At 52.0% G+C, this 17488-nt stretch overlaps 2 protein-coding genes across 3 annotated transcripts; one reads left to right on the forward strand and one right to left on the reverse strand.

Annotated features, from left to right (window-relative positions):
• The first annotated feature begins 7341 nt into the window (after window positions 1-7341).
• Window positions 7342-11481, forward strand: WDR38 (WD repeat domain 38). 2 transcript variants are annotated; one of them, XM_012771875.2, is made up of 9 exons: window positions 7342-7481; window positions 8064-8184; window positions 9408-9524; window positions 9631-9728; window positions 10083-10163; window positions 10273-10404; window positions 10527-10676; window positions 10898-10945; window positions 11055-11481. In XM_012771875.2, exons 1-9 carry the CDS (start codon window positions 7413-7415, stop codon window positions 11127-11129), a joined length of 891 nt encoding a protein of 296 aa, XP_012627329.2. In that variant the 5' UTR covers window positions 7342-7412; the 3' UTR covers window positions 11130-11481. The 2 variants fall into 2 exon arrangements, with proteins under 2 accessions (XP_012627329.2, XP_012627328.2); XM_012771874.3 differs by lacking the exon at window positions 10083-10163.
• Window positions 11367-15881, reverse strand: RPL35 (ribosomal protein L35). The gene is made up of 4 exons (XM_012771877.3): window positions 15755-15881; window positions 15224-15360; window positions 13841-13922; window positions 11367-11555 (listed from the first exon to the last, which is right to left on the reverse strand). Exons 1-4 carry the CDS (start codon window positions 15755-15757, stop codon window positions 11406-11408), a joined length of 372 nt encoding a protein of 123 aa, XP_012627331.1. The 5' UTR covers window positions 15758-15881; the 3' UTR covers window positions 11367-11405.
• Window positions 15882-17488: the final 1607 nt, after the last annotated feature.

The following is a 17488-nucleotide window of genomic DNA, read 5'->3' on the forward strand; positions in this document are numbered from 1 at the left end:
ATGCATGTATCACAATATCAAATGTACCTCATAAATATATACCACTATTATGTAACATAAAAAGAAAAACAGTAAAAGATTTGAAAAAAGGAAAACCTCCTATGTTTTACAGAAATCCAGGTAGCCTGTGTGTGGATTGGGGCTGATCACCTGTTATTAAAGGAGAAAGACACAAGTGATGTGGTTTAATTCCTAGTGACCCATTCCCTTTTCTGAGCCCTGTGAAATCACAGACCAAACAATCTACCCAGACCTTGCTTGATGATCAGCATCAGTCTCACTAATGTCTGATTGCTGGGCTCACCCATTCTAGAAAAGTGGGGTGATGGCACTTTCTTCTCTGCTGGCTCCTGGCCTCTGGGATGTTCTGTGTGGCACCAGATTCACACCTTTCACTATGGCTCTCCTAGGTACGATTTGCCAGACCTATAAGCTTAGTGTCATTTCTCTTATTATATTTTTGGTATGTGTTTTTCTAAGACAGTTTGGGTAGCAAATTGATCTGGACACCAGAAGGAAACCGAAATGCTCTGCCCAGCGTGGGCCCGTGGCCCTGTGCCTGCGTTCCGATCTCTTTGGTTTGAAGGCTCACACCCACGGGCCTCCTCAGGCCTCTCCAAAATTCCAGTGACTCTTCCAGAGAAACAGAAATCCCTGAGGCCTTGGGCTGAACACTGATGGAGGTCTCGAACACACCACCCTCCTGATGCTGGGCCCAGATTTGAGATGGAATGAGGGGGCGGGGATGGGTGGCTGGCTGGGCAGGGCCTCTGTCACAGGCCTGTCTGGCTTGTGGTGGCAGGGCCCCAACCTAGCCAGAGGGGACTTGTATGCTATTTGATTTAATTTTTTTAATTCTTAAAAAGTCCTGGAAACAACGTTAAAGAATAGTCTGGGGACAGAGGGACAATCATATTTATCATTTCTTTGTGTTGGGAACATTATAAATCTTCTCTTCTAGCTATTTCGAAATATACAATAACTTCTTGTTAACTGTAGTTGCCGCACTATGCTATGGATCACTAGAACTTACTCCTCTCTCACTGTATTTTAGTGCCCAATAACCAACCTCTCTTCACTCCCTTTCCCTTCCCAGCCTCTGGTAACCACCAGTCTATGCTTTGTCTTCATGAGATCCACTTTTGTAACTCTCATGCATGAGTGAGAACATGTGATATTTGTCTTTCTGTGCCTGGCTTACTTCACTTAACATAATGACCTCCAATTCCTTCCATGTTGCTGCAAAGGACAGAATTTCATTCTTTTTATGGCAGAATAATATTTCCCCATATATACACCACATTTTCTTTATTCATTCATCCACTGATGGACACTTAGGTTGATTCCAAATCTCCGCTATTGGTTTTTTGTTTGTTTGTTTGTTTGAGACAGAGTCTTACTCTGTCGCCCTGGCTAGAGTGCCGTGGCGTCAGCCTAGCTCACAGCAACCTCAAACTCCTGGGCTCAAGCGATCCTCCTGCCTCAGCCTCCCGAGTAGCTGGGACTATAGGCATGTGCCACCATGCCCGGATAATTTTTTCTATGTATTTTTAGTTGGCCAACTAATTTCTTTCTATTTATAGTAGAGACGGGGTCTCACTCTTGCTCAGGCTGGTCTCCAACTCCTGACCTTGAGGGATCTACCCGCCTCAGCCTCTCAGAGTGCTAGGATTACAGGCGTGAGCCACCACGCCCCCGGCCCAAATCTCGGCTATTGTGAATAATCCTGCAATCAACATGGTAGTGTAGCCATTTGTTTGATATACTGATTTCCTTTCTTTTGGATATATTCCCGACAGTAGGATTGCTGGATCATGTGGTCAGTCTATATTTAGTGTTTTGAGGAACCTCCATACAGTTTTTCATAATGTCTGCACTAATTTACATTCCCACCAACAGTATGGGAGTGTTCTTTGTACCCTTATCAACATCTGCTATTTTCTGTCTTTTTAAATTTTATTTTTATTTTATTTATTTATTTATTTTTGAGACAGAGTCTCACTTTGTTGCGCAGGCTAGAGTGAGTGCCGTGGCGTCAGCCTAGCTCACAGCAACCTCAAACTCCTGGGCTCAAGTGATCCTGCTGCCCCAGTCTCCTGAGTAGCTGGGACTACAGGCATGTGCCACCATGCTCAGCTAATTTTTTCTATATATATTAGTTGGCCAATTCATTTCTTTCTATTTATAGTAGAGACGGGCTCTCACTCTTGCTCAGGCTGGTTTCGAACTCCTGACCTCGAGCGATCCGCCCACCTTGGCCTCCCAGAGTGCTAGGATTACAGGCGTGAGCCACCGCACCCAGCCTCTGTCTTTTTAATAGTAGCCATTCTAACTGGGGTGAAATGACATCTCGTTGTGGTTTTGATTTGCATTTCCCTGATGATTAGTGATGTTGAACATTTTTTCATATAGGGAGTTTTTCTTGTTATCTTTGGGGCTACAATGAAAAAAACGTGGACTCATTATAGCGCTTCGATGTTAACACAGCTAAGCAACACAGAGCACCAACCATATGCCAGATGCTACTGCAAGCACTTTACACGTATTAGCTCAATTCTCAAAGCAAACCTCATGAGGCATGTATTCATCATATTTTCATTTTAGAGATGAGGAAAGGAGGCACAGAAGAATAAAGTAAGGGGCCTGAAGTCACAGCTGGCGGTGATGGAGCAAGATTGGAAGGCAGCGGTCTCCTGACCCCACAGGCACACAGGTGGCTTAGACTGACCTAGAGATCCCAGATTGATTAGTAGACCAGGGTAGAGGTGGAGACAGAATCCTCTTTCTTACCCGAACTGTCAATCAAGACGTGCTGCCCGCCCCTAGCCAAGGAAATGGGCACGTGACCCCAGCTGGCCAATTATGAACTCTCCAAGGATTCTGAAGGGCTGGGCTTCTCCCTGGATGGGTAGGGGTGCTTCAGGTCAGTCTTTCCCTGGTTGACAGGGTTGCTGTCCTTCCCATCTGGGATCCCCCAGTCTCTTCCCACATGGTCCCTTTTGGCCATCATGGGTTCTGTTGTTTGCAACCAGAGACCCCTGCTTGAGGTTCCCTTCCTCCCCACCCAGGTATCTCCTAAGGGACAGTGCTCTCCCCCCCACCCCATGGATTGTTCATGATCTTGATGGGTGTGGATGGGTGCAAAAAAAGTGAGTCACTGAGGTCTCTAGTGATAGATCACAGGCTCTGTCCTTTCCCCTGTCCTGTTGATCATCATTTCCCCAATTTGGATTTAAAACACAGAAGGCCTGCTCATAAAATTTGCAGCTGTCACAGTGGCAGAATTAATGCTTTGTGCAACAGAAGTGGGACTCATACAGCGCTTTCAAGACTAGACGGCTGGGTGTGAGCCAAGAAGATGACATTTAACCAGCATAATATAAGGTCTTGCATGTGCCTCCGAAGAATCCATTGTGCAAGTACGAGGGGAGGGAGAGTTGGTTGGACAGTAGCTCGTGGGAGAAAGCTCTCATGCATTTGCTATGAATAATGTGGCTGTTGGTAACACAAATGCCGCTAGTAATGCAGGCTGCATTACTAGAGATTAAGTGTCTAGAAAACTGGAGACAACAGTACCTTTCAACTTGGCAGTTGTTAGTCCAGACAGAGAGCAAGTTTCCAGTTCTGGGCCCCACACTTTAAGAGGGAGAAGGACAAATCACAGCGTATTTCAATAAGGGTGGCCCAGGTTATGGGGAAACCATAGCAACTTGATGCCATTGATTATAGCTCAGGGAACCATTGGGGAGCCAGGAGAGTCCCAGAGAAGAGGCCCCAAAGACATAGTATTAGGGACCAACTTTTGGAAATTACAGAAACACTTTAGTCAAGGCTCTGTGGGTGGCAAGTAACCGAAACCTATCAGAGCTCACTCAGCAAAAAGAGGAATTTACTCTAAGGGAACAGGTACATGTTAGGACCTGGAGGGCAGGAGGGGCAGCCTCAGGGATTGGAGCTGGGATCTGGGAAGAGGCAGGAACCAGGGCAGGCTGACTCTCCAACTCTTTTTCCTCTCTGCTCCCTCTCTTGCCACAAAACAACTTTCTCTGCTTCTCAGGGCACCGGACAGAAAATGCTGCCCAGGCCTGGGACTGTATGATCCCCCACTCCTACCCACAGCAGCTCCACTAATTGTTCAGGACTGAGGGGAGGACAGGGGTAGGGACAAGGAATGGGGCAGGGGCGAGGAAGCCAGGACGAGTCAGGAGAGATGGGCAGGGGCCAGACTGGCAGGGCCAATTCTCCAAGGTTAATGGAATAGACACCTGGGTGCCCCCTGCCCAGCATAAAGCTTGAATGTCACCAGAAGTAGTTGCCCTTCAAGGTCCCAGGTGTTCTGCCCATGTTCAGTCCCTCCCTTCCTCTCTCATAAGTTAACTGCTCTGGGGATCTGGGGGTTCCTCATCCCCTTGCTTGCCTTTTTATTTATTTATTTTGAGACAGAGTCTTACTCTGTTGCCCGGGCTGGAGTGCCATGGTGTCAGCTAGCTCATAGCAACCTCAAACTCCCGGGCTCAAGGGATCCACTTGCCTCTGCCTCCCAAGTAGCTAGCACTACAAGCCCATGCCGTGATGCCTGGCTCATTTTTCTATTTTTGGTAGAGACAGGGTCTGGCTCTTGCTCAAGCTGGTCTTGAACTCCTGAGCTCAAGTGATCCACCCGCCTCGGCCTCCTGGAGTGCTAGGATTACAGGTATGAGCCACCGCGCCCAGCCTCCCTTGCTTTTCTTTACAGGTTTATTACATATGTCTATCTGCCTAAGAAATGGAGGGTTCTCTTTTGCATGCCCATAGCTGCTTCTGCAATGGTGATTTTTTGCTGAGCATATGTTTGCAAGATGTTCACATGTTGATATGCATAGTTGAGAAATGCCAGGCTTGTCCAGGACCATGGGTCACCTTCAGGGGATGGAACAACAATAAGACCAGCATAGTGTCCATCCTGGGAATCCTGGCATAGCTCCCTCCCCAGACAACCTGGGCTGAAGAAGGAGAGAATGTGACAGGCTCCCTGAGGAGAAGGAATAGATAGTCAATTGGTGGAAAATGCCCACCAAGAACCTTCTTGGGGAAGACTGGAACCTGTGTTCCCCAATCCCATGGCAGGGCCTGAGCCAGTGAAATACTTCTGCTGCCACCATCACTGTGACCAACTCATGTGTCTACATCTTGCAGGTGTATCCCCTGCCCAAGCCCCTGCTGGGCATGAGGCGAGACAGCCCCTGGTCACCAGGGCCCCTGGGCTGTGGGTACCTTGGGTAGCCTGGCAAAGAGCATTTGGAATTTTGTGTCTGAGGTTTAAGCTAAGGGACAGAGGTGGACATCACAGCCTCTCCCCACCTTCTCTGAGCAGTTACTGAAAATGAGTTGCTCTCGACAGGTGTCATCTCACTGACTCCTCACAAGGCAACCCCTGAGTGCTATTTTACAGATGAAGAAACTGAGGCACTGAGTTGTCAGATGGCTTGCCCAAGGTTGTGGAGCTGGTAGTTGGCAGAGCCTGGGTTTACCCCTGTCCTGTGGCTCTAACACCCCATTCTCTGGGGCAGGAGCTCAGACTTAGTTTAGGGGTACGAGGAGGGCAAGGGAAGGTTGTTACATTGGAGCTAGATCTGAAGGCCAAGTCAGTCAGGAGGATGGGGAAGACCATCCGGCAGACAGTCCAGAGGAAACTGCACGGGCTGGAGGCAGTGGAGGTGGAGGGATGGAGAGAAGGGCAGTGGGAAGCAAGGTGGGGTGGGCAGGGCTAGGATGAGGCAGGAGAGGGACATGGCACTGTGGCCCACGAGCCCCTGGCATTCATGGCTGGCAGTTCCAACTCCAGACTCCTGAGCCAGGCAGACAGCTTAGCCCCAGCTCCCCCCGAGTGGTCAGGTCTACCCAGACCAGTGGACAAGGTCTACCCAGAGGGCTCTGGGAGTGATGGGCTGGGCTGGAGAAGGTGGTTTTGGGCCCTCTGGGTAGAGCAGGAGCTATCAGGTGGCTGGAGAATGGGCCATAGCCAGGGGATGGGTGGTGGGTGGGCCCTGAGCAGGAGGGGCAGAGAGCCGGGGGAGCCCTGTCCCAGGTCTGGGTGTGGGGACAGCCTTATAGGCCCAACTCAGATAGGTCCCTGAGGAGCCAACTCAGTGACCTGGGCCCTCTGGGAGCTGGGATGGGGTGGGACTGCCTCAAAGCTGCCATTGTCACCCCCTCTCCCGCCTGACTGTCTGGGGCTTAAAATAGAGCAGGAGCACAGTGCATCTCGTGAGAAGAGTCTCTGGCAAAGGGGTCTGGGGGGAGGGGTGTGAGTCACCACTGGGAACCCTTGAGTTTGAAGCTCCCAAAGTCCAGCTGTCCCACCCTGCCCCAGGGGGCCTGGGGGGGTCTCTGTTCCACCCTAGTCCTGCTGTGGGGGAGGGGAGACTGGGTCTTGGCCCCAGCTCTACCATGGAGGCCCTGGGTACTGGGCCAAGTCCTGCCCCTTTGGGACTTCAGTTTCCCAGATGCACCAGGAGTCAGAGGCCTCGACATCATCTGTGAGGCCCCTACAATTCATGGCAGGTAGCCCTAATATAGACCCCAGATTCAGACAGACAAGGGATGAAATCCCAGTCGTACTCCTACCAGCTGACTGACCTTGGGCAAGTTCCCCCAGCTCTCAGGGCCTCAGTTTCCTCATCTGTAAGATGCACAATGAAACCAAGGCCTGTGCTTTCCATGTTTCTAGTTGAGCTATCCAATAAATATCTTGAGAGCTCCTGAGGCCACCTTACACGGCTTCCACCCCATCCTCAGTCGGCACATTTTGTGCTGCTGGGAATATTAACAACAGTTAAAACCACACTTTTTAATGTCCTGCTCTTTACACACACATCTCTGGCTTCCACAGCCTGGAGGGCAGAGGTGGCTGTCACCCAGCCCTCTCCTGGGACATCCTAAGTGTCACTTTGGCCACTGACAGAAGGGATCTTGGCCCGCAGCAGGCCCTCTTGGGAATCTACCTGTGCCAGGCCCTGTGCTTGGCTCAGCCCTGGAGTCTTGTGGACAGGCTGGTCTTCCCGCTGTACAGGTGGGGAAATAGATTCGTCCTCAGGGGCCTGCGGACCCTTTGCAGACCGCCCGGCGCAGGCACGGGCCTGGCGCGCCCCCTAGCGGCCGCTCTGCCGCCGGAGCTGCCTGAGAGTGACCGGCAGTGGCTGGCGTGGAAGTCCCTTTTCTGAGCTGTCTGCAGTCCCGCTCGCAGCGGCTGCACCTCCCCTGAGCTGAGAGTCGTCTTGCTCTGGCTGTCTCTCCTTGCAGCTTCCTGGGGACCCCACCGCGGCTGCGCGCCCCGCCCCGATTACCATGGAGACCAGTTGTACACAGTTTTCCCTTCCCCTCTGTCCTGTCCCAAGGGAGCCCCACGGGGACCCGGGCAAGCTGGGCGCCCCATGAACATCGGGGCCCCAGAGACCCTGGCCGCGGGGAGAGTGAAATTCTTCGGCCGGCACCGCGGAGAGGTGAGGCCCAGCAGTGCCCCGACTCTGAGCTCCTGGTTCTGTGTAGTGGGGGTTCCAGTGTGCTCCCTGGGCTTCAGCTCTGGACCTTGAGTCTAGAATGTACTTTGTTAACCAAAGAAGGCTCAAAGCGAGGTCTAGACTCCAGGTCTGGCTTCCAGCTTCAGAATGAGTTCTGGGTTCTAAGCTCTGGTTCTAAAAAAGGCTCCAGAATCTGGACTCTGGCCAGGAGGGCTACAGTTCCTGGCTGACTCCAGTGCTTTTGGGCCCTGGCTCTAAAGTGAACTCAGGACTTAGAGATTTTGAACTCTCAGTTCTCAACTCCAGCTCTACAATGGGCTCCTGGCTCTGGAGTTCCAGGCTCTGGCTCCAGAGAGATTCCAGCCTGTGGCTTCCGGCTTAGGTTTTACAGGGCTCCAGAGAGTTCAGTGGTCCTGGGCTCTGGTTGTGGAGTGAGGCCTGAAGTCCAGGCTCCAACTCCAAGCTCTTGGGGCAGTGTTTAGGGCTGGCCCAGGATTCTGGAGTCAGGGATGAGCTGAGAGGTGTTTCTTGCCCCAGAAAAGGACTTTTGTGTTCTGCTTCCAGGTCAACTCCTCCGCCTTCTCCCCCGACGGCCAGACGCTGCTCACAGCCTCAGAGGATGGCTGTGTGTACGGCTGGGAGACCCAGAGCGGGCAGCTGCTGTGGAGGCTTGATGGCCACACAGGTGGGATCGGCAGCCTCGCTGGGGAGACAGATGCCCAAGGGTCTGTCTGGCATTTTGCAGAGCCTGCCACAATGCCCAGTGATGGGCTGGGCTTGGGTGCAGGACAGCCGGGGCAGGCCTAGGGCAGGAGGACAGGGACACAGGACACAGTACCTGGGGGCTGGGGCTTTGAGTCTTGACAGACCTGGACTCTGATCCTACTTTTTTCTTTTAAATTGTAGTAAAACAACACATATTTACAGTTTTAACCTTTTAAGTGTACAGTTCAGTAGTGTTAAGTACCTTCATGTTACTGTGCACACTATCTTGCAAAACTGAAGTAACCCAGTAAATAACCCAGTAAATAACTCCCTATTGCCCCTTCCCCACCCGCCGACAACCACTGTTCTACTTTTTGTCTCTATGAATTTGACTTCTCCAGATATCATATATAAGTAGAATCATACAGTATTTGTCTTTTAGTGACCAGCTTATTTCAGTTTGCCTAATGTCAAGGTTCAGCCATGTTGTACCTACCACTTTTTAAATTAAAAAAAAAAAAAATTTAGGGACGGGGCTTGCCTGCCCAGGCTGGTCTTGAACTCAAGTGATCCTCCTGCCACAGCCTCCTGCATTGCTGGAATTACAGGTGCAAGCCACTGAGCCTGGCTCCTACCACTTTTTTGACTGTGATCTTAGTCAAGTCCTGCCCCTTCTCTGAGCCATTTCTTCTGCTAGAGAATGGGGATAATAGTTGCTACCCTATAGGATGAGATAATCAAGTGAAGCGCCTAGCCCCAGTAAGGACCCAGTAGTTGTAACTATTACAATTATTGAGGGGAAAAACGGAAAAAAAAATATCTATCTATCTATCTATCTATCTATCTATCTATCTATCTATCTATCTAGCAATTCCAGGGCAGTCTGATTAATGCTATTCATAGTCAAAGTACACAGGCTGGGAGCTCAAAAGAGGTAACCAACCAAGCTGGGTTGTTGGGAGTTTCTGGGAGGTGCCTGCATTTGATTTGGGTATTGACAATTTTCCAGATGGGCAAATCAGGACTGAGTGTTCCCAGCTGGGAGCCCAGCCCCGGCCAAGGCATGGAAACCCAGACATTTGCAGGTGGCTGGAGTTTGGATGAGGGGAGGTGGGTGATGAGGCTGAAGAAATTAGGAGGGGCCGGTGAAGGGCCAGGGTGGAGGGCAGCGCCCCATCCCCTAACCATGGCTACCCACCCCAGGGCCTGTGAAGTTCTGCCGATTCTCCCCAGACGGCCGCCTCTTTGCCAGCACCTCCTGCGACTGCACCATCCGCCTGTGGGATGTAGCAGGAGCCAAGTGTCTGCAGGTCTTGAAAGGTGAGTGGGCCAGGAGGGACCGGGAGCTGAGCAGCCAGGCCCAAGCTCCTTTTCCAACCTTACTGCGTCCTTCCCCTCTTCCTCAAACCTGGGCTGGTCCCTGCAGGTCACCAACGGAGTGTGGAGACGGTCAGCTTCAGCCCTGACTCGAGGCAGCTAGCTTCAGGTGGCTGGGACAAGCATGTGATCATCTGGGAGGCGCAGGTACATGGAGTGGCCAGAGCCCGGCCAAGTCTGGGATCTGGAGGATCCCCACAGTCCTGCCCTCAAACCCTCTGTTGGTCCCCCACAGCCCATGCAAACACCAGGCATCCACAATACTCCACATCTGGCTGCAGCCACTTCTCTAGGCCTCCCTACACACAGCCTCATGCCTCACTTTGGCACACTAGGTCCCCCTGCCTGGACTGCCCTTGCTCACCTTCTGTCAGGGACTAGATGGCCTTCCCACATGCCATGTTGTCACATGACCCAGGTAGCCTAGCAGGGAGTGCCCGAGTCTGACCCCTGAGTGGCTGCCTTCTGCCACCTCCCAAAGCTCAGGGCTCCATTGTCTAGTCCGGCCAGATGCTGCGCCTCTTAGCTGGGCACCGTGACTCCATCCAGAGCAGTGACTTCTCACCCAGCGGGAACTGCCTGGTGAGCCTCACCTCTGCCCTGTCCCCAGTCTCCCCCTTGGAGCTGAGCAGCGGGAAGGGGAGGGGCTCAAGTCCAGTCTAGGCACTAGGAGGGTGGTCACTGCCTACAGGCCACTGGCTCCTGGGACTCCACCATACGCATCTGGGACCTGCGGGCACTTACCCCAGCAGTCTTCCACCAAGAACTAGAGGGCCACAGTGGCAACATCAGCTGCCTGTGCTACTCAGCGTCAGGCCTCCTGGTAAGCTGGGCTGGTCCCTTGCAGGCTACAAGATCTGTAAAAAGGGCCACTGGCCATTTGGGGGCTCAGTCAGCTTGCGGGCCCCATACCTAGGCAGGGGATCAGAGCTGTCTGCTGTTCAGGCATCTGGCTCCTGGGACAAGACTATCCACATCTGGAAACCCATGACCAGCAGCCCGCTTGTCCAACTCAAAGGCCATGTCACCTGGGTGAAGAGCATAGCCTTCTCCCCAGACGAGCAGCATCTGGCCAGTGGTGGCTACTCCCACTCGGTAAGCCCACCCACCAGAGCCCTCAGCACTCCATTTCCAGAAATGCCCACATCCTCACCTGCCTATCAAGGAGGGAGAGGCCCCAGGTGCTGCCCTATGACCCAACTAGCCTCTGGCAAGAGGAAACTCCTGCATGCACTGAAATTTGTGCCAGACCCTAAGTGAAGCATTTCAAACAAATGAAAAACCCAGAGGCCTCCTGCCTCCCTCCCTGTTTCCAGGTCAAAGTCTGGGACTGCAACACAGGAAAGTGCCTCAAGACCTTGAAGGTAAGGCCGTGGGACAGCACCAAGGAGCTGTGGAAGCCCCTGCTCCCCCTACCGGAGAGAGACAGGACTTGCAAGCAGAACCCCATCCTGTGCTTTTTTTATTCCCCAGGGAATCCTGGATGTGGCCCACGCCTGTGCCTTCACCCGAGACGGACGACTCTTAGTGTCTGGAGCTGCTGATTAGACCAGAAGTCAAGCACCCTGCACGAACAAATCACCCAGGACCCCTCAAATGTACCACCACCACGGACAACCCTGTCCTACCAGCGCTACACAGGCGGAACCGTAACAGTGTCCAACAGGTCTCTGTGGCCAAGGCTGCCAAAGCCCCAAACCAGAGGAGCCAACAGCTGGGGCAGGACTCTTGCTCAGCCCCCAATCCCCTCTCCAGCCCCATCAGTGGAAAAATCAAGCAATGTCAGCCAGTTTCGTGTTTTTATTGATGCCAAGAGATCAGGCCTCAGGCCTTGACTGCATACTTCCGCAGTGGGTACAGCCGCTCCTTCCGCTGCTGCTTCTTTGTCTTCAGGTTCTCCTCGTGCTTGTTGAGCCGGCGGCGCATGGCACGTGTTTTCTTAGGCCGCAGATCCAGGGGCTTGTACTTCTTGCCCTAGGAGGCAGGCGGTAGAGGGATGTGAGGAGCTGCTGCAGTAGCTAAAGCAGCTTGGGAGGCCAGAACTGAGGCGCTGGGAGGGGCACTGGCAAGATGCCGAGAAATGCCAGGTGAGAGGGAGCAGCTGGGATGGGAAGGCGACTTGCAGGACATCCAGTCCCAGAGTAGGGGGGCTGCCAGCACAGGACTGGCAGTCTGTAGGTCATACACTTTGCTCACTGGCTTATTTCATTCCCCCAAACCCAAGGCCGGTGGGCTGTCCCCATTGTATATAAGTTTCTTGACTTATTGGGCCGAGGTGCCCAAATCTTAGCAAAGCTGGTGTAGAAAGAATCATGTGGCACCACCAAGTCCTGGGAGTGGTTACTGTTACCTTGGCTTTAAGTCACACAAGAGAATGTGTATGGGAGTTAAAGTCCTGCTCAGTTAATCTGGAGGTTTTGTCAGGTGTTGCCTGTGATAACCCCGAGCCTCCTCCTCAGAGGATCCAGCTAGGCCAAGGTCATCCTGACACGAGGGGCAAGGCCCGGTCCCCTTTCCTGCCTTACTCCATTCGCCTCACTCCTGGCCAGAGCTGCCACACAGCCATCACCCGTCTCTTCAATCTTAACTCCCACTCCTCCCCAGGGAGGGGTCTGACCACAGCAGCTCACTATTGTTTGTTCTACAAAGTTCCCCCAGGCCCTCTTCAGGACAAGGCTCTGTGTCGGGTGCTGGCTTAGTAAGGAATCAGACCCAGTCCCTGCTCAAGGGGCTCCCAACACAATAGGGGAGACTAAACAGGTAACAAACGGCCCTTTGGTGCAGAAGAGATTCTGGGAGCTGACAGCATGGAGAAGCAGGCACAGGATAGACACTTGAGGAAGTGGAGAACCTGAGGCCACACAGCCTCTATACCAGGCCCCAGCAAGTGGGCAGAGAAGCATGGAATAGAAGCTGCCCAGGATGGTGAGGGCATGCTCTAGAGGAGACTTGGAGGCATGACAGTCTCTGTACCTCCACATCTGTTAGCATAGGTCAGGCCCTTGTCCTCTACAAATTTGCTAACCCCCTAGAGCTCTGCAGTCCAATATACCGGCCACTAGCTACATGTAGCTGTTTTCATTAAAAATTCAGTTCTTTAGTCACCGCAGCCACATTAAGTGCTCAACAGCCACGTGGCCAGCGGTTACAATTCCATCATCACAGAAAGTTCCACTGACTGAGAGGCACCTGGTACAGAAGGATGGGCACTCACTGGAGGATCACAAAGACAATTCTTCCTACCCACCACTTCTGCTGGTCCCCTCAAAACTGATGAAACTTTCAGACCCACTCCTCAGCAAAATGTTCTTACACACAAATGTGTACATATTCCAGTGGGGTGGCAGCCCCCCTGGCCTGCATGCTAGTATCCCCTGGGCAGCTAGCCTAGCCACACTATGATTGCTTTTTTCAATGCATCAAACATTCCAGTTATTCAAACGTTAATTTGGATATTGATGCAAAGCCACTTTGCAAATGTAATTAAAACCCGTGATCAGATGACGTTAATTAATGTAGATCGTCCTGGGTAATCTGGGCGGGTCTGAGCCAATCAGTTAAAAGCCTTAAAGCAGGACTGAAGCTCTCTTAGAAGAAATCCCACTTGGGGACAGCAGCTGCAACCTGTGTCACCAGCTCATGCCAGGCCCCACAATCACATAAACCAATTATGTATGTGCACACATAGTCTCCTACTCATTCTTGTTTGAACTCTGTTAACACTGATATTAAGGACAAGACCAGAAATGGTTGTCAAAAGACACTTGTGCAAATCTCCCAGGAGCACTCAATCCAGCCCTTGCCCAGACATGATTTAGAACTGAGGCCCATCACTCCATTGAGTGTAGATAACCCTAAATAACAGTCTCTAAGTCTCAGGGACCTCATCTGAAAAATGAGAACATCAGGTTTCTTGGCAGTGACTAACATATATATATATATATATAGTAAGTGCTAGCAATAGATAGCTGAAACCTTTACACAGTTAACCCCATAAACTGCCCAAGCTCACTCAGCTGGGAAGGCTGGATTCAAACCCTAGTCTCCAGCTAAACTCCCAGCATGCCACTGACTTATCTGCAGCTCACAGTGCCACAAGCCATGCAAGATGCTGGGAAAAGGGCAAACCCAGCCACAAGCTGGGAAAGCTGCGGGGAGCCCAACCACTGCCAGCCCAATGTACCCCAGCAAGAAAACCTCTTTCCTATATCCCCTGGCCAACTTGGCTTCCTGTAGCCAAATATAACCCCCAGACGCACCTTGTAGAACTTTCTGAGGTTTTCTTTCTGTGTCTGGTTAATTACAGTGAGAACACGGGCAATGGACTTGCGGACGACTCGGCTACAATACAAAAAAAGAAGTCAGTGAGGTGAGGCAGATCAGGAAAAGACCTTCAATCTCAAGCCAAAAATTTATCCTAAAACTATGAAGAGCCAACCAACGCCAATATGAATGAACTAACACAAAGGATCATGCAACAAACCAAGCAACCAGGCTGACATAAGAAATTGCAGGAGAGGCCAGTGAGGAGGGAGACACATTTGGGAAGCAGAAATGCTATCGGGGAGGAAGGCACTGAAGCTAGGAGCAGGCTTGGGAGAAGTTAACTTGTAGTCATGTTAAACGTGAGATATGCCAGGGGATGAAGGAAGGCCACTCAGCGGCTGACTGGACAACACGACTGTCCATGATTCAGTGTGCAACTCTGCTCACCTGTTTCCCAACTCGTGCAATCCTCCCACCCTACCCCCACAAGGTTGTTTTCAGGGTTGGCATTCATTTTATATTAGAGGGAAAAAACCTATGGAATGTCCAGTGCCATGGCTCACACCTGTAATCCCAGCTACTCAGGAGAACCAGGTGGGAGAATCACTTGAGGCCAGGAGTTCAAGACCTGGCCTTGACAAGGCAGGGCAACACAGTGAGACCCCCATCTCTACAAAGTATTTAAAAATTAGCTGGACATGGTGGCAGGTGCCTGTAGTCCCAGCTACTCGGGAGGCTGAGGCATGAAGATTGCTTGAACCCCGGAGTTTGAGGCTGCAGTGAGCTATGGTCATGTCACTGCACCCCAGCGTGGGTGACAGAGTGAGACCCTGTCACAAAAAAAATACAAAAAAACCTATGGGAACTAAACCAAGGTAGTGATCAACCAAGGTAGTGATCAGACAGTATGTGGCAGAAATGAATTTATACCCAAGTCAACTAACTCCAAACCCATGTTCCCTTCCCAAGTCTCCTTGACCCTCATCCATGTAAGTCAAAGTTACACTGCAGCTAAAGGATGAGGCACCCACCTACCAAATGAGAGAAGATGTAGAAAAGAGTCAACTAAGCGCTGGTGGGAAGATGGAAAGAAAGGGTCCAGGTAGGCTCTGAGGCAGGATTAAGAGGCGTTTACAGGGACACCCAGTTGTTTCTCCAGCTAAAAAATCCGAGCAAGGACACTCCAGGAAGGAGGACCGCAGGGTCAAAGGCAGGTAAGAGGGTAAGCACACAGCGGGGTGTCCACGTGACCCAAGCACGCACTGAGTGTGCACCTAAACGGACAAGTCCTTAAGCCAACTTCGAAAATCCAGACGCTCCCGATACACACAGGCTCCTACCCCCAGAGGCCTGTGATCCGGCCGCCCGTCTCTTACATCTTGGAGAGTTTGGACGCCGCACCGCCTGTCACTTTGGCGACACGAAGCTGGGACAACTCCACTTTCAGGTCGTCCAGCTGTTTCAGCAACTCCTCCTTCTTCTTGCCGCGAAGGTCCCGAGCCTTAATCTTGGCCTGTGTGCGAGGAAAGGTCTGGGTTAGCCAGCCTGCGGGTCCGGCTCCCCTCCACCCGCGCCATGGCCAGCCCCGGAAGGCGCGCGCCTCACCCCCGGCGGCCCGGCACCGCCCGCACCCCCAGGCAGGGTAACCGAGGCCCGCGGGCGCGCCCTCGCCCAGGCCGGCTACCAGGCAGAGCCGCTACCCGCACCGTGCACCCGCGAAGACGCGCGTCTCTCCTGGCCCAAGCACAGAAGAGAAGACGGAAGGCGGGTTGTGGCGGCCCTGGGCCTTTCTGCGCGGCGCCTCACGGCCCGGCCGACAGATGGGACCCGGGGGCTCAATCCGCGCCCCTGGCTCCAGTCCCCACACCCCACAGCGCACGGATGGCGTCCGATTCCCTCAGCCTCACCATTGCTACTCAGCCGCTACCGCCGCCGCCTGCTTTGAGGGAAAGAGGAAGAGGCGGGGCTGACCTCGGTAACTACTGCCGGGTGGCGGCGGACGCGGCCAATGGCGCCGCCCCTGCGGAGGGTCGCCGTGGTACGGCCTGTCCCGCCCCTCCCCGCCCCGAGGTGCTCGCCTTTTCCCAGGCTCGCTGGGCTGCTTGCTTAGGTCGGCGTTACTTCCTAAGCTGCTGAGTTGAGGGAACCAAGGTCGAGGGTGGGTGGCAGCTTACCAGGATGCCATAGTAAGGCCTCGAATTCGTCCATTCAGTCATTTATTCCTTCACTCATTCATTAGGGAAAGCTTGCAGATCTTCCAACCTGTGCTGTGTTGCTATGAGCTAGACGCAGGTGGTCTGAGGATGGTGAGTGGATGAGGGGGTGAGGGTTTTCAAAGATGAGTTCACGAGGTGGCGGGAGCGGGAGGGGCCATGCCAGACAGTTATAACCCAAATCCATAGAGGTTCTGGTGGAGGCAGCATGTGAAAAGAGCATTCATAGACTTTGAAAATTATTTTGAGATAGAGTCTCACTTTGTCGCCTGGGCTAGAGTGCAGTGGCGTCATCATAGCTCACTGCAATCTAACACTCCTGGGCTCAGGTGATCCTCCTGCCTCAGCCTCCCAGGTAGCTGGGACTACAGTTGCGTGCCAGCATGCCCAGCTAATTTTTCTATTTTTGTAGAGACTAGGTCTTGCTCTTTCTCAAGCTGGTCTCGAACTCCTGGCCTCAAACGATCCTCCCGCCTTGGCCTCCCAAAATGCTAGGATTACAGGCATTAGCCACGGCACCCAGCCCCATGGCCTTTTTCTAAAGTGAACCAGAACGGGTTTCAAATTCTTGTTGTTGCCAGGTACCAGTTGAAATTTTTGGCAAATATCCTCCCCTCTCTTCAGTCTCAGTTTTCTCACCTATGAGTGGGGGCATTTATGAGGATTAGAGAAGAGACGTATAACTCATTTAGCATAAGACCTGATGCATACATTACAATTGCTCAAATATTCGGTATTTATATTCCCAGTAAAACAAACACTTGAGTCAGCCCTGAAAGTTAAATGGGAATTCACAAACCAGGGAAGATGTTTAGGCTTTTTGAATGGGCACTTCCATTGTTGCCCCAACTAGCCTACATTAATCTTAATTGGCACTCCAGTGTGTCACTCCATTGTCATTAGCAAGCAATACAACCTCTTAGAGATCTTAAATCAAAGCTGTCCTCTTGTTGCTGTCAGGTTTCATCTCCTCTAGGGAACCTTCTTCCATCCCCTTATAGGTAGCAACCTCCCCTTGTGTCCCAAGCCTTCTGTACAATCCTCTCGTTAGCCCCAATCATACTGAGTTAAAATTATATATTTATGTGTCTATTTCCACAGCCAATCTGGAAGTTCCCTGGGAACAGAACCATGGCTGACACGTGATTTGGTTTTTCTAGTCTCTAGTACATGAATGTTTGTTGGATGAATTAATTCTTGCTGGCCTTGCTCCAGACCACGGTGAGGCAGGCTTCCAGGAGATAGGGGGATATGAGAAAAAGGGTAAAGAAGAGGGCAATCTTGGCATGTCACTCATAAATGAAGTACATAGAGGCTTTGCTGTCATAGTTCCCAAATGCTTATACTTCTATCAGAGTAAATGACCATGTACATCTTTTTTGAACTGGAAGCCATTTGTGACTCCTGTTTTTCTTATATGCCACATCC

This window comes from Microcebus murinus, chromosome 12 (assembly GCF_040939455.1).
Source record: "Microcebus murinus isolate Inina chromosome 12, M.murinus_Inina_mat1.0, whole genome shotgun sequence".
Classification (NCBI taxonomy): domain Eukaryota; kingdom Metazoa; phylum Chordata; class Mammalia; order Primates; family Cheirogaleidae; genus Microcebus; species Microcebus murinus.